Raw genomic sequence first — 12,857 nt, forward strand, 5'->3', positions numbered from 1 at the left:
GCGTGAGAAGGTGACAATCTCACAAAAATTAGCCAGAGGGTGGTGAATCTGTGGAATTCATTGCTGCACATGGCTGTGCAGGCCAAGTCAATGAATATTTTTAAGGCTGAGATTGAGATTTTTGATTAGTGTGGGTGTCAGGGGTTATGGGGGGAAGGCAGGATAATGGGGTTGAGAGGGAAAGAGAGATCACTTGTGCAGAATGCAATCGATTAAAGCAAAGATACAAATCGGCAAAATATTGGTCAGTAACTCAAATTTGCTGCAGCATTCCCTGAGCCTCCCATGACATAGAAGACTGAGGGATTTTGGGTGCACCACCAAAATTAGAGAGCTCAAACCTTCATCAGCAAGTCCATTTAAGAGAACAACACAAATTGTTTATTACAGAACAGCCTTGCTGAATTTAGATTAAAACTGGACCAAGTGGACCCGTTGGGCCCAAACCTCTCCTGCAATGGTGCAGCACCCTCCCCTCCCCCAACCCCCTCCCTTCCACTCCCCCCAACCCCCCTTATACTCCCTCCTCCACCCCCCTCCCTCCCCCGTCCCTCCTTAGGAGATAGATTTAAACTTTAAAATGTGAATAACTTTAAAAATATAACACCGATTTCAATGAAACTTCATCCATTAGCACCAAAGGGACGACGGTGAGTAAGGTGGGCCTAAAGTTGTCACGCTATCGTGTACCGTTTTGGCTGTAGTGCAGGAACAAACAAACAAACAAACGAGAGTTTTAGTATATAGATGATTTACAATTCCACTCGTCCCTGTCCTCTTACAGTAAAAGGCACTTCTAATTTGTTACATTTTTTGTGCTGGTGGCAGAAACAAAATACAGGAAGAGGTTGCTGTTTAAGTTGCAATTAATTGGAAAAATAGTGCACCAGTTCTTTGGTGTAAACATGATAGATGTCTGAGGTTTTACAAATTTCTGTGACTTGTGGCAATAAAGTATTCAATTCAATTCAATTCAATCAGATTGCCACAGCCTCTCACAGGTGTGTTGGAGGCCTTGACAAGGTATGTTCCAATCGGTTACCCCATGCCTTTTCACCGTAGGGTTGAAGCACAGGTCTTCATCCTAAGATCATCGGCCCAACCGCTGGAGTCAGCCTGAAAGCAACAAGGGCACTGGTTAGGAAGAAAAGGCAACTTGCAAAAATGTTGACAGAATTCATTAACCAATTTTCCCCGGGGCGGCACGGTGGCGCAGCGGTAGAGTCGCTGCCTTACAGCGCCAGCGACCCGGGTTCGATCCTGACTACGGGTGCTGTCCGTATGGAGTTGGTACGTTCTCCCCTCCCCTGGGATGGCAGGACTTTCATATGAAGAAAGACTGGATAGACTCGGCTTGTACTCGCTGGAATTTAGAAGATTGAGGGGGGATCTTATAGAAATTTACAAAATACTTAAGGGGTTGGACAGGCTAGATGCAGGAAGATTGTTCCCGATGTTGGGGAAGTCCAGAACAAGGGGTCACAGTTTAAGGATAAGGGGGAAGTCTTTTAGGACCGAGATGAGAAAGTATTTTTTCACACAGAGAGTGGTGAATCTGTGGAATTCTCTGCCACAGAAGGTAGTTGAGGCCAGTTCATTGGCTATATTTAAGAGGGAGTTAGATGTGGCCCTTGTGGCTAAAGGGATCAGGGGGTATGGAGAGAAGGCAGGTACGGGATACTGAGTTGGATTATCAGCCATGATCATATTGAATGGTGGTACAGGCTCGAAGGGCCGAATGGCCTACTCCTGCACCTGTTTTCTATGTGACCTGCGTGGGTTTTCCCCGGGTGCTCCGGTTTCCTCCCACACTCCAAAGACCTACAGGTTTGTAGGTTAATTGGCTTGGTATAATTGTAAATTGTCCCCAGTGTGTGTAGGATAGTGCTAGCGAGCCAGAGGTCGCGTGTCGAGTAAACCATGTTACTTCCCGTATTTGGTTTGCAAGACAGGAAGACGCCATTTGGCCCATCAAGTCATTGCCAGCTTTCAGAATATTCCCACTGTCATTCCCTTCCATTTCCCAGTAACCCATTAGAAACGTAGAAACTAGGTGCGGGAGGAGGCCATTTGGCCCTTCGAGCCAGCACTGCCATTCATTGTGATCATGGCTGATCATCCCGTGCCTGCCATCTCCCCATATCCCTTGATACCGCTAGCCCCCAGAGCTCTATCTAACTCTCTTTTAAATTCATCCAGTGAATTGGCCTCCGCTGCCTTCTGTGGCAGAGAATTCCCTCTCCCATACCAAAAACACCCTCGGATTCTCCTGCCATCCATCAACATGGGGGATCATTTATAATAGTTAGCCTCAACAACTGTGAACTTGAAAGGATTGTGTCTTTGGTTGCACTAGAAACTTTTTTTTGCAGAAAACATCTTACTTTATTGAATTTTTCTTCAATAATTTATAGCTGTCTGTGTGTTATTAGTTTTAAGGGGCTGTTATGCTGCCGCAAGTAAGAATTTCATTGTTCCGCTGTCGATACAATTAAACCCTCTTTGCCTCTTTCACAAAAGTCACTGTTAAGGGGATTTTGGAAGGGACTATAGGCTCGGGTCAAAGAGAGATGGTTGTCAGGATTGAACCTGGGTCCCTGGAGCTAAGAGGCAGCAGCTCTACCTGTTGTCATATCATATATATACAGCCGGAAACAGGCCTTTTCGGCCCTCCAAGTCCGTGCCGCCCAGCGATCCCCGTACATTAACACTATCCTACACACACTAGGGACAATTTTTTTACATTTACCCAGCCAATTAACCTACATACCTGTACGTCTTTGGAGTGTGGGAGGAAACCGAAGATCTCGGAGAAAACCCACGCAGGTCACGGGGAGAACGTACAAACTCCTTACAGTGCAGCACCCGTAGTCAGGATCGAACCTGAGTCTCCGGCGCTGCATTCGCTGTAAAGCAGCAACTCTACCGCTGCGCCACCGTGCCGCCCCTTGTCTTGCCTACCATTCAAAGAAACGGGCCACTTAGCCGAGATCGGGAAAGGGTGGGAGGATGGTAGCGCAATAGTAGAGTTGCTGCCTTACAGCGCCAGAGAGCCAGGTTCAACCCCGACTACGAGAGCATGTATGTACGGAGTTTATACGTTCTTCCAGTGACCGTGTGGGGTTTCCCCGAGTGCTCCAGTTGCCTCCCACACTCCAAAGACGTACATGTTTGTAGATTCATTGGCTCCGGTAAAAATTGTAGATCGTCCCTAGTGTGTAGGATAGCGCTAGTGTGCGGGGGGGGTCACTGGTCGGCACGGACTCCTGGGCATGCGCCAGAAGGAACTGCAGGTGCTGGTTTAAACCGTAGACACAAAATGCTGGAGTAACTCAGCGGGTCAGGCAGCATCCCTGGAGAGAAGGAATGGGTGACGTTTTGGGTCGAGACCCTTCTTCAGACTGATGTCAGGGGGGCGGGATAAAGGAAGGATATAGGTGGAGACAGGAAGATAGAGGGAGACACATATCATATCATATCATATCATATATATACAGCCGGAAACAGGCCTTTTCGGCCTACCAAGTCCGTGCCGCCCAGCGATTCCCGTACATTAACACTATCCTACACCCACTAGGGACAATTTAAAAAAAAACATTTACCCAGCCAATTAACCTACATAACTGTACGTCTTTGGAGTGTGGGAGGAAACCGAAGACCTCGGAGAAAACCACATAGATAAGGAAGTGTAGGGTGTGAAAATAGGACAAAGGGAATGGAAGTCAAGGAAAGTGTAAAATAGATCATTGTTAGCTGGGAGAAGATAACAACAGAGCAAACACAGATAAGATGTAGTCAGAGACAGTAAGACTGGTCGAAGAACTGGGAAGGGGGAGTGAAGAGAGAGGGAGAGCAAGGGATTGCTGCCTTTACCACTGTGTAACTCCAGCATTTTGTGTCTGTTTGTAGGTTAATTGGCTTCGGTAACAATTGTAAATGGTCCCTAGTGTGTAGGATAGTGTTAGTGTGTTGATCGCTGGTCGGTGCGGACTCTGTCGGCCGAAGGGTTTGTTTCTGCGATGTTTCTCTAAACCTCAAAAAAATCCCACGGGGGGGGAAAGAAAGGGCAGATGACTTAACTGAGGACTTAGGAAAAACAGGTGGTGTTTTGGGAGCAAGCCGATTTTTAATATTCTTGCCCATTTGCTTAAAAAATGCAAAAAGAGTTGCGCAGGTGCATTAAACATCAGAAACAGTCACAAACAGATGTGGTGCAAATAGAAAAGCTTTTGTAACACTGCAATAAAGTGAGGTTTGTGCGCTGGAGCGTTTTAAAATAGTGTTAAAGTTAGTGTTAATAAAGCAGTCAGTGAAAAGCTAGTTTAACATTAAGACTGTACACATATTATAGAAAAGCTTTAATAGAAAATGTTCCTTTCATAACACAAGAGCTCAGAACCTGCTTTTTTACATCTGCCACAATAATGGTCTAAGTAGTCAAATCTTTTTTTTTTTAAGTTGCCACACAGATCCTTTGGATTTACAAACGTTGGCATTTATAAATCTATCAATTGGAATGTTTGACAAGGTTCCAGTAACAGTCACAACTATTTATAAAGTTCATGAACCTCTAACATTTTTTAAATTCAAATGTGCAAAAGAGAGATTATCTCGAGAAGGGCCCATTCTTCAATAATATAGCATATTCTCTGCTTAAAAGTTCTTCAAGAACACCTCCAAATTCTTGTAAACAGGGAAGTACAGAGTGCTGGAGTAACTCAGCGGGTCAGGCAGCATCTCCGGAGAACATGTGCTAGGCGACATTTCAAGTCGGGACCCTTCTTCAGACCGGAGAAGAGTCCCGACCCAAAATGTCATCTATCCATGTTCTTCAGAGATGCTGCCTGACCCACTGAGTTACTCCTGTACTTTGTATCTTTCTTTTGTAAACCAGCATCTGCACTTATTCCTTCTAGCAGGGTTTTCACAGATGCTGGTGAGATTTTGACAAACTCCAGACACAAAAAATTGGAGTAACTCAGCGGGTCAGAGAGCATCTCTGGAGAAACGTAATAGGCGATGTTTCAGGTCGAGACCCTTCTTCAGGCGAAGGGTGTACAGTCTGAAGAAGGGTCTCGACCTGAAACGTCACCTATTCCTTTTTCTCCAGAGATGCTGCCTGACCCGCTGAGTGACTCCAGCATTTGGTGTCTATCTTCGGTTTAAACCAGCATCTGCACATGATAAACTCTTGTGTATACAAACCTTTACTTAAGTCTTAATCACACAGCCATGGGGCAGTGATTAGCACCAGTATCATTCTGTATAATGTGTGGGCAGTACTTTCCATTGCAGCTGTCAAAAGAATCAGATTCCCCAGCAGTTTTCCAGAGGGAACTGTGTACTTGATTGATGGACTTGAACACGGAACATGGAACTGCACTGCCTAGGAACAGGCCCTTCGGCCCACAATGTCTGTGCCAAGCTAAACTAATCTCCTCTGCCTGTACATGACCCATGTCCATGTTCCATTCCCTGCACATCCATGCGTCCAATTAAAAGCCTCTTAAATGCCACTATCGTACCTGCCACTACACAATCCCTGATTGAATGGTCGAACAGATTTGATGGGCCCAATGGCCTAATTCTGCCCCTAAATCTATGATCTTAAATTACCTTGCACAGTGGGTTGAAACTGTGCAACTGGTTAAATACTACGCTGGATAGAAAGTACTTAAATCTCTGGCCCGTCAGGAAATTGCAGATTGTCCAACTATAATACTTAATCACGATGCAGCTGAGTTCAGCACAAAGCTGGAAACTTATTAAACATCCTTGGCAAACAGGAGGAATGAAATGGCAAGAACTTGGTCAGATTGGGCAGCACGCAGAGCAAAGATTTTCACGGTACCTTGGTGCACGTGACAATAATAAACCGTAAGCTAACCTAAACAGCCAGCAATGCAGAAAACAAAAACAAAGCAAGTGCCCACTCCATCACGGGCGCAGCCTGACCACGGGAGAAGACGGCAGGGGAAGGGAAAAAGACATTCTGGTCATCCATCACAGTGAGGAGGGACTGGAGGAGACTCACTGTGATGGATGTTTCTTTTGTTTGGTGTTAGTTTATGATTGTATGTGTTATTGCATTTTTATTGATTATTCTTATTGTTGAACTGCGGGTAATTTTTCATTTCACTACACATTCATGTGTATGTGACAAATAAATGACTATTGACTATTGATTGATTGGCAGCCCTGCCCACCACTGAAAGCATCGACATCACGGTGGCACAGCGGTAGAGTTGCCACCTGACAGCGCTTACAGCGCCGGAGACCCGGGTTCCATCCCGACTACGGGTGCCGTCTGTACGGAGTTTGTACGCTCTCCCCGTGACCGAGTGGGTTTTCTCCCAGATCTTCGGTTTCCTCCCACACTCCAAAGACGTGCAGGTTTGTAGGTTAATTGGCTTGGCGTAAGTGTAAATTGTACGTGAAGGGTCGGGTTAGTGTGCGGGGATCGCTGGTCGGTGCGGACTCGGTGGGCCGAAGGGCCTGTTTCCGCGCTGTATGTCGAAACTACACCAAAGCACCAGGCCTTGCCTCAGGAAGGTGGCATCTATGATCAGGGAACCCCAGCATCCGGGTCGTGCTCCCGTCTCACTGCTGCCGTCTGGCAGGAGGTACAGAGGCCTGAAGTCCCACACCACCAGGTTCAGGAGCCGACCCGCACGAGCCTAATCCCACCTCAGTAACGGAATACTACAGACCCAGGAATACAGCACTGCCAGGGATTTGTTCAACAATTGTGATTTTGCACACACAGTCTTTTTCTTTTCACTCTCTAGTATAATTGGTGCTTGTTAACTGTCTGTGAGTGTATGTTTGATGCTGCTACAAGTAAGATTTTCATTGTACAGGTCCACCACCGATTTTCCAGCCACTGGTGTCCACCCCCGCCCACTTTAATCTGGACAAAATCTCCACTAGGTGGCGCCTAGGCCGTGAGGCGGCCAATCTCATCCTCGTCGGGACTTCCACGACTGATGGGCGGGTCGAATTTGCCCCCTGCGGCTGGGGCTCTGGAACTCCGGCTCGGCCGGAGCCGGCAGATCTGTTCCCATAGCCGGCTTCCGCGGCCGACTTTTGTCAGACCAACCGGAGCCGAGACAAACGGATAACCCAGCAAGACTCTGGAACCAAGGGTGCCGGAAAATCCGTGGTGGACCCGCACCTGATTTGTGCACGTTACAACATACTCGACTTGAATGGTATTTAAAAAATATATCAATCAGGCGTCTAGGACTTAAAAATGATATGCTTAAAAGTTGCCAGACGGCACGCAGATTCCAGAGAGGAGTCACTAAAATCCATTTCATTAAAGTGCGGCTATTCTCCATTTAGAGAGAGAAGCAGAACAGCCAGAAATGCCACAGCCACATGCATTCTTGAGACAGAGAAAGTGCAGGGAGACAGAGTCACCAAGAGTTCAGTTCATCGCCAATGGGTTGCAACACCAAGATCGCCAACCTTGCCCCCAAGCTGCCGCCAACGCCCGCTTTAGTTCTGGTGCTGGCGTGACGCAAAGGTTTAGCAATTAGTCGGTCACCAAGGGAGAGCTCAGCCCAGAGAGAGGGGAGCCTTACGAAAGCAAACAGTCTCAAAGCTGGTGATTCGAACTGCACCTGAGATGGGCTCACTATCCTCCACGCCATCTGCACCCGGAGATGTTTGGCTTGCCAGTTCCAAGACTTTACCTTCAGAGACGAGACAACAACAACAAAAATCAATGGCCATTTCATTGATTAGTGCTCAAGAAACATCGGTACTCAGCATAACACACTCGGTCTATAAAATCAGCAGTGCTGAACTACTATCTACCTCTTTGATGACCCTCGGGCTATCCATGATCGGATTTTGCTGGCTTTATATTGCACTAAACATGATATGTTTCCAATGTTGGGGGAGTCCAGAACAAGGGACCACAGTTTAAGAATAAGGGGTAGGCCATTTAGAACTGAGATGAGGAAAATCTTTTTCAGTCAGAGAGTTGTGAATCCGTGGAATTCTCTGCCTCAGAAGGCAATGGAGGCCAATTCTCTGAATGCATTCAAGGGAGAGCTGGATAGAGCTCTTAAGGATAGCGGAGTCAGGGGGTATGGGGAGAAGGCAGGAACGGGGTACTGATTGAGAATGATCAGCCATGATCACATTGAATGGCGGTGCTGGCTCGAAGGGCCGAATGGCCTCCTCCTGCACCTATTGTCTATATTCCCTTCTCATGTATCTATAAATGGCTCGATTGTAGTCATGTATTGTCTTTCTGCTGACTGGATAGCATGCAACAAAAAGCTTTTCACTGTACCTCAGTACATGTGACAATAAACTAAACTGCAATTACCTTACATCTAAAAAGGCCAATACGCAAATGAATTTCTAGGGAAATGTCTACATTACTCGGCGGACAACAATAGACAATAGGTGCAGGAGGAGGCCATTTGGCCCTTCGAGCCAGCACCACCATTCAATGTGATCATGGCTGATCATTCTCAATCAGTACCCCGTTCCTGCCTTCTCCCCATACCCCCTGACACCGCTACCCTCAAGAGCTCTATCCAGCTCTCTCTTGAATGCATTCAGAGAATTGGCCTCCACTGCCTTCTGAGGCAGAGAACTCCACAGATTCACCACTCTCTGACTGAAAAAGTTTTTCCTCATCTCAGTTCTAAATGACCTACCCCTTATTCTTAAACTGTGGACCCTTGTTCTGGACTCCCCCAACATTGGGAACATGTTTCCTGCCTCTAACGTGTCCAACCCCTTAATAATCTTATACGTTTCGATAAGATCTCCTCTCATCCTTCTAAATTCCAGTGTATACAAGCCTAGTCGCTCCAGTCTTTCAACATATGACAGTCCCGCCATTCTGGGAATTAACCTAGTAAACCTACGCTGCACGCCCTCAGGTAGATCCACTGCCTCACAGCGCCAGAGACCCCGGGTTCCATCTTGTATGGAGTTTGCACGTTCTTCCTGAGACCGCGTGGGTTTCCTCCGGGTGCTTCGGTTTCCTCCCACATCCCAAAGACGTGCAGGTTTGTCGGTTAATCGGCCCTGTGTAAATTGTCCCTGTAGTGTAGGGAGTGGATGCGAAAGTGGGATAACGTAGAACTAGTGGGAGCGGGTGGTTGATGGTCAGCTTGGACCCTTGTACCCTATGGGAAAAGAATCCTGGATCTCCAAATGTGGTCGCAGTTTTCCCCGATCGCTCGTGTGATACCACGGCCGGGGTTAGTAACTTGGATCAAGGGCATCCCTGCGTGACATCGACACCACCCACCTGCTTGCGGGTCGACCTCTGTCCTCGAACCTTGCTCCACCATCACCCCTGCCTCTATGGTGGCCGCCTCATCAGTGGCGCCCTCTACTGTCTCCTCCGCGATCTCACCAGCAGGAACGTCACCTGCACTCCCATTGACTTCAGCTGTAGCCACGGGCTCCTGCCCAGTGTGGACTAGGGAGGCATGCGATCCACAGTCCACTGGCAACAACACTAGAAGCAAAAGCATGGCCATTATCTAAAGACATTGGAGAAAGAGGTAATAAGTGACAGGAGCAGAATTAGGCCATTCGGCCCATCAAGTCTACTCTGCCATTCAATCATGGCTGATCTATCTTTCCCTCTTAACCCCATTCTCCTGCCTTCTCCCCATAACCCCTGACACCCGTACTAATCAAGAACCTATCTATCTCTGCCCTAAAAATATCTATTGACTAGGCCTCCACAGCCTTTTGTGGCAAAGAATTACAGATTCACCACCCTCTGACTAAAGAAATTATCATCTCGTCTCCTCATCTCCTTCCTAAAAGAACGTCCTTTAATTCTGAGGCTGTGCCCTCTAGTCCTAGACTCTCCCACTAGTGGAAACATCCTCTCCACATCCACTCAATCCAGGCCTTTCACCAATTGGTAAGTTTCAATGAGGTCCCCCCTCTCGTCCTTCTAAACTTCAGCGAGTTCCCGAGGGAAGATCATAAGGAATTTTGGTGGTGGCTGTCGATCCGAACGTGGCCCTGAAGAGGCTTTTGGGTTGGCACATGGAAGTGCAGGGAATAGAGGGACAGGGATCATGTGAGATTATCTTACCTTGGCATCATGTTTGGCACAAGTCCTGAGAGGAACAGATCGGGGGGACGCACAGGGTCTCGTGCCCAGAGTAGGGGAAATCGAGAACCTTGCTATTGAGGGCGTGCAGCGTAGGTTTACTAGGTTAATTCCCGGAATGGCGGGACTGTCATATGTTGAAAGACTGGAGCGACTAGGTTTGTATACACTGGAATTTAGAAGGATGAGAGGGGATCTTATCGAAACGTATAAAATTATTAAAGGGTTGGACACGTTAGAGGCAGGAAACATGTTCCCAATGTTGGGGGAGTCCAGAACAAGGGGCCACAGTTTAAGAATAAGGGGTAGGCCATTTAGAACAGAGATGAGGGAAAACTTTTTTAGTCAGAGAGTTGTGAATCTGTGGAATTCTCTGCCTCAGAGGGCAGTGGAGGCCAATTCTCTGAATACATTCAAGAGAGAGCTAGATAGAGCTCTTAAGGATAGCGGAGTCAGGGGGTATGGGGAGAAGGCAGGAACGGGGTACTGATTGAGAATGATCAGCCATGATCACATTGAATGGCGGTGCTGGCTCGAAGGGCCGAATGGCCTTCTCCTGCATCTATTTTCTATTGTCTATTGTCTATTGAGAACCGGAGGGCACAGGTTTAAGATGAAGGGGAAAGATTTTATAGGAGTCTGAGGGGTGACGTTCTTACCATCAGGCTGGCCGTGGTCCTGGGCGTGAGGGCCGGTGGGGGCCGACTGCAGGGGGCTCTGTTCTACGATGGTCCTAGGCGACATGTCCTCCATCTCCTCTGCCCAGTCTTTGACCGGCTGGTACCCGTCCAGCAAGAATGGACTCAGCGGTTTGGTCTCCACGTCCGCCGCCTCTCGGGACACGTCCGTGGGCGGGATGTGTAGTCTGGGCCTGTCTGCGGATTTCCTCACTCTCTGCTCTTTGTGTCTAACCTCTGGACCTCGCCTGGTGCTCTCCACATCTGCCACCACTACCTGCTCCTTCGTCCCACCACCATCTTTCTTCCTTTCCTCAGTGGTCTCCACCAACTCCTCCTCCTCCTCCTCGCTGGCCGACACGTCTTCTCCCACTATCTCCTCTTCACTGTCGCTGGCATCTTCCCATTGGTCTTCGTCCGCGTCGTCGGGATTATCCGCTGGAGTCTCGTCCACGTTGGCCTTGCTCTCAGCCGGAGCCGGAGCCGGAGCTTGGGTGGGTTGTGGCTTGGATTCCTTTTCCTGTACAGGTCAGATGAAGAGGAAAACATAGAAACATGGAAAATAGGTGCAGGAGTAGGCCATTCGGCCCTTCGAGTCTGCACCGCCATTCAATATGATCATGGCTGATCATCCAACTCAGTATCCTGTACCTGCCTTCTCTCCATACCCCCTGATCCCTTTAGCCACAAGGGCCACATCTAACTCCCTCTTAAATATAGCCAATGAACTGGCCTCAACTACCTTCTGTGGCAAAGAATTCCACAGACTCACCACTCTGTGTGAAAAAAAACTCTCATCTCGGTCCTAAAAGACTCCCCCTTATCCTTAAACTGTGACCCCTTGTTCTGGACTTCCCCAACATCGGGAACAATCTTCCTGCATCTAGCCTGTCCAACCCCTTAAGAATTTTGTAAGTTTCTATAAGATCCCCCCTCAATCTTCTAAATTCCAGCGAGTACAAGCCGAGTCTATCCAGTCTTTCTTCATATGAAAGTCCTGCCATCCCAGGAATCAATCTGGTGAACCTTCTCTGTACTCCCTCTATGGCAAGAATATCTTTCCACAGATTAGGAGACCAAAACTGTACGCAATACTCCAGGTCTCACCAATGCCCTGTACAACTGCAGCAGAACCTCCCTGCTCCTATACTCAAATCCCCTCGCTATGAATGCCAACATACCATTCGCTTTCTTCACTGCCTGCTGCACCTGCATGCCTACTTTCAATGACTGGTGCACCACGACACCCAGGTCCCGCTGCATCTCCCCTTCTCCTAATCGGCCACCATTCACATAATAGTCTAAAACATTTCACTGTTGGGACAACCAGGTCAAGGTGGACAACCAGGTCACAGGGGCCTCTAGTCCCTCCAACTGGTCAATTGGTGTTGGGATGTTTAACGCAGATTAATGCGGATCTGCAAGCCTTGGCCATGTACAAGATGTGCAGTAAAGGCTTAGCAGGGTAGAGAGCTCACATTGATTTGGTCAGCAGAGTCACGATCGAACCCGGGACTCTGGTGTTGTAAGGCAGCAAATCTACCCGGGACTCTGGTGTTGTCAGGCAGCAACTCTACCTGGGACTCTGGCATTGTAAGGCAGCAACTCTACCGCTGCGCCACCATGCCACCCCTAGTTTTGGAATCCTCTGCCCTGGGGAAGGGACAATGTCCACTATATCCATGCCCCTCATAATCTTGTTCACCACATCGATACATCGCATGAGACACAAAAGATCTCATGTCGTTCACTTACTTTTTCCTCCTCTTGTTCAGCTTCTGGTGTTTCCCATCGGTCGTCGTGCATACTAAGGGGGGAGAAACGGGACAAATGTCACCACTGCAGCATCTCGAGAACTCTCCCCACTCAACTCCCAGTCCAGTAAGTCCACTAAATCACTAAAAGGGCGCTGCGTAGGTTTACTAGGTTAATTCCCGGAATGGCGGGACTGTCGTATGTTGAAAGACTGGATCGACTAGGCTTGTATACACTGGAATTTAGAAGGATGAGAGGAGATCTTATCGAAACGTATAAGATTATTAAGGGGCAGAGGCAGGAAACATGTTCCCAATGTT

At 48.0% G+C, this 12,857-nt stretch overlaps 1 protein-coding gene across 2 annotated transcripts in view; it reads right to left on the minus strand.

Annotated features, from left to right (window-relative positions):
• Positions 1 to 750: 750 nt before the first annotated feature.
• Positions 751 to 12,857, minus strand: part of LOC144611669 (coiled-coil domain-containing protein 9-like) — a 54,171-nt gene continuing 42,064 nt past the window's right edge. The window contains exons 12-16 of one of the 2 annotated variants that reach the window (XM_078430874.1): positions 12,538 to 12,589; positions 10,765 to 11,302; positions 9,281 to 9,493; positions 7,626 to 7,697; positions 751 to 1,116 (exon numbers count right to left, since the gene is read on the minus strand). In XM_078430874.1, coding sequence (XP_078287000.1) covers positions 1,112 to 1,116; positions 7,626 to 7,697; positions 9,281 to 9,493; positions 10,765 to 11,302; positions 12,538 to 12,589 — 880 coding nt within the window. In that variant the 3' untranslated portion in view covers positions 751 to 1,111. The remainder of the gene's footprint in view (positions 1,117 to 7,625; positions 7,698 to 9,280; positions 9,494 to 10,764; positions 11,303 to 12,537; positions 12,590 to 12,857) is intronic. The other variant, XM_078430875.1, reaches the window with a different exon arrangement.

The sequence above is a fragment of the Rhinoraja longicauda genome, chromosome 41 (genome assembly GCF_053455715.1).
Source record: "Rhinoraja longicauda isolate Sanriku21f chromosome 41, sRhiLon1.1, whole genome shotgun sequence".
NCBI lineage: Eukaryota > Metazoa > Chordata > Chondrichthyes > Rajiformes > Arhynchobatidae > Rhinoraja > Rhinoraja longicauda.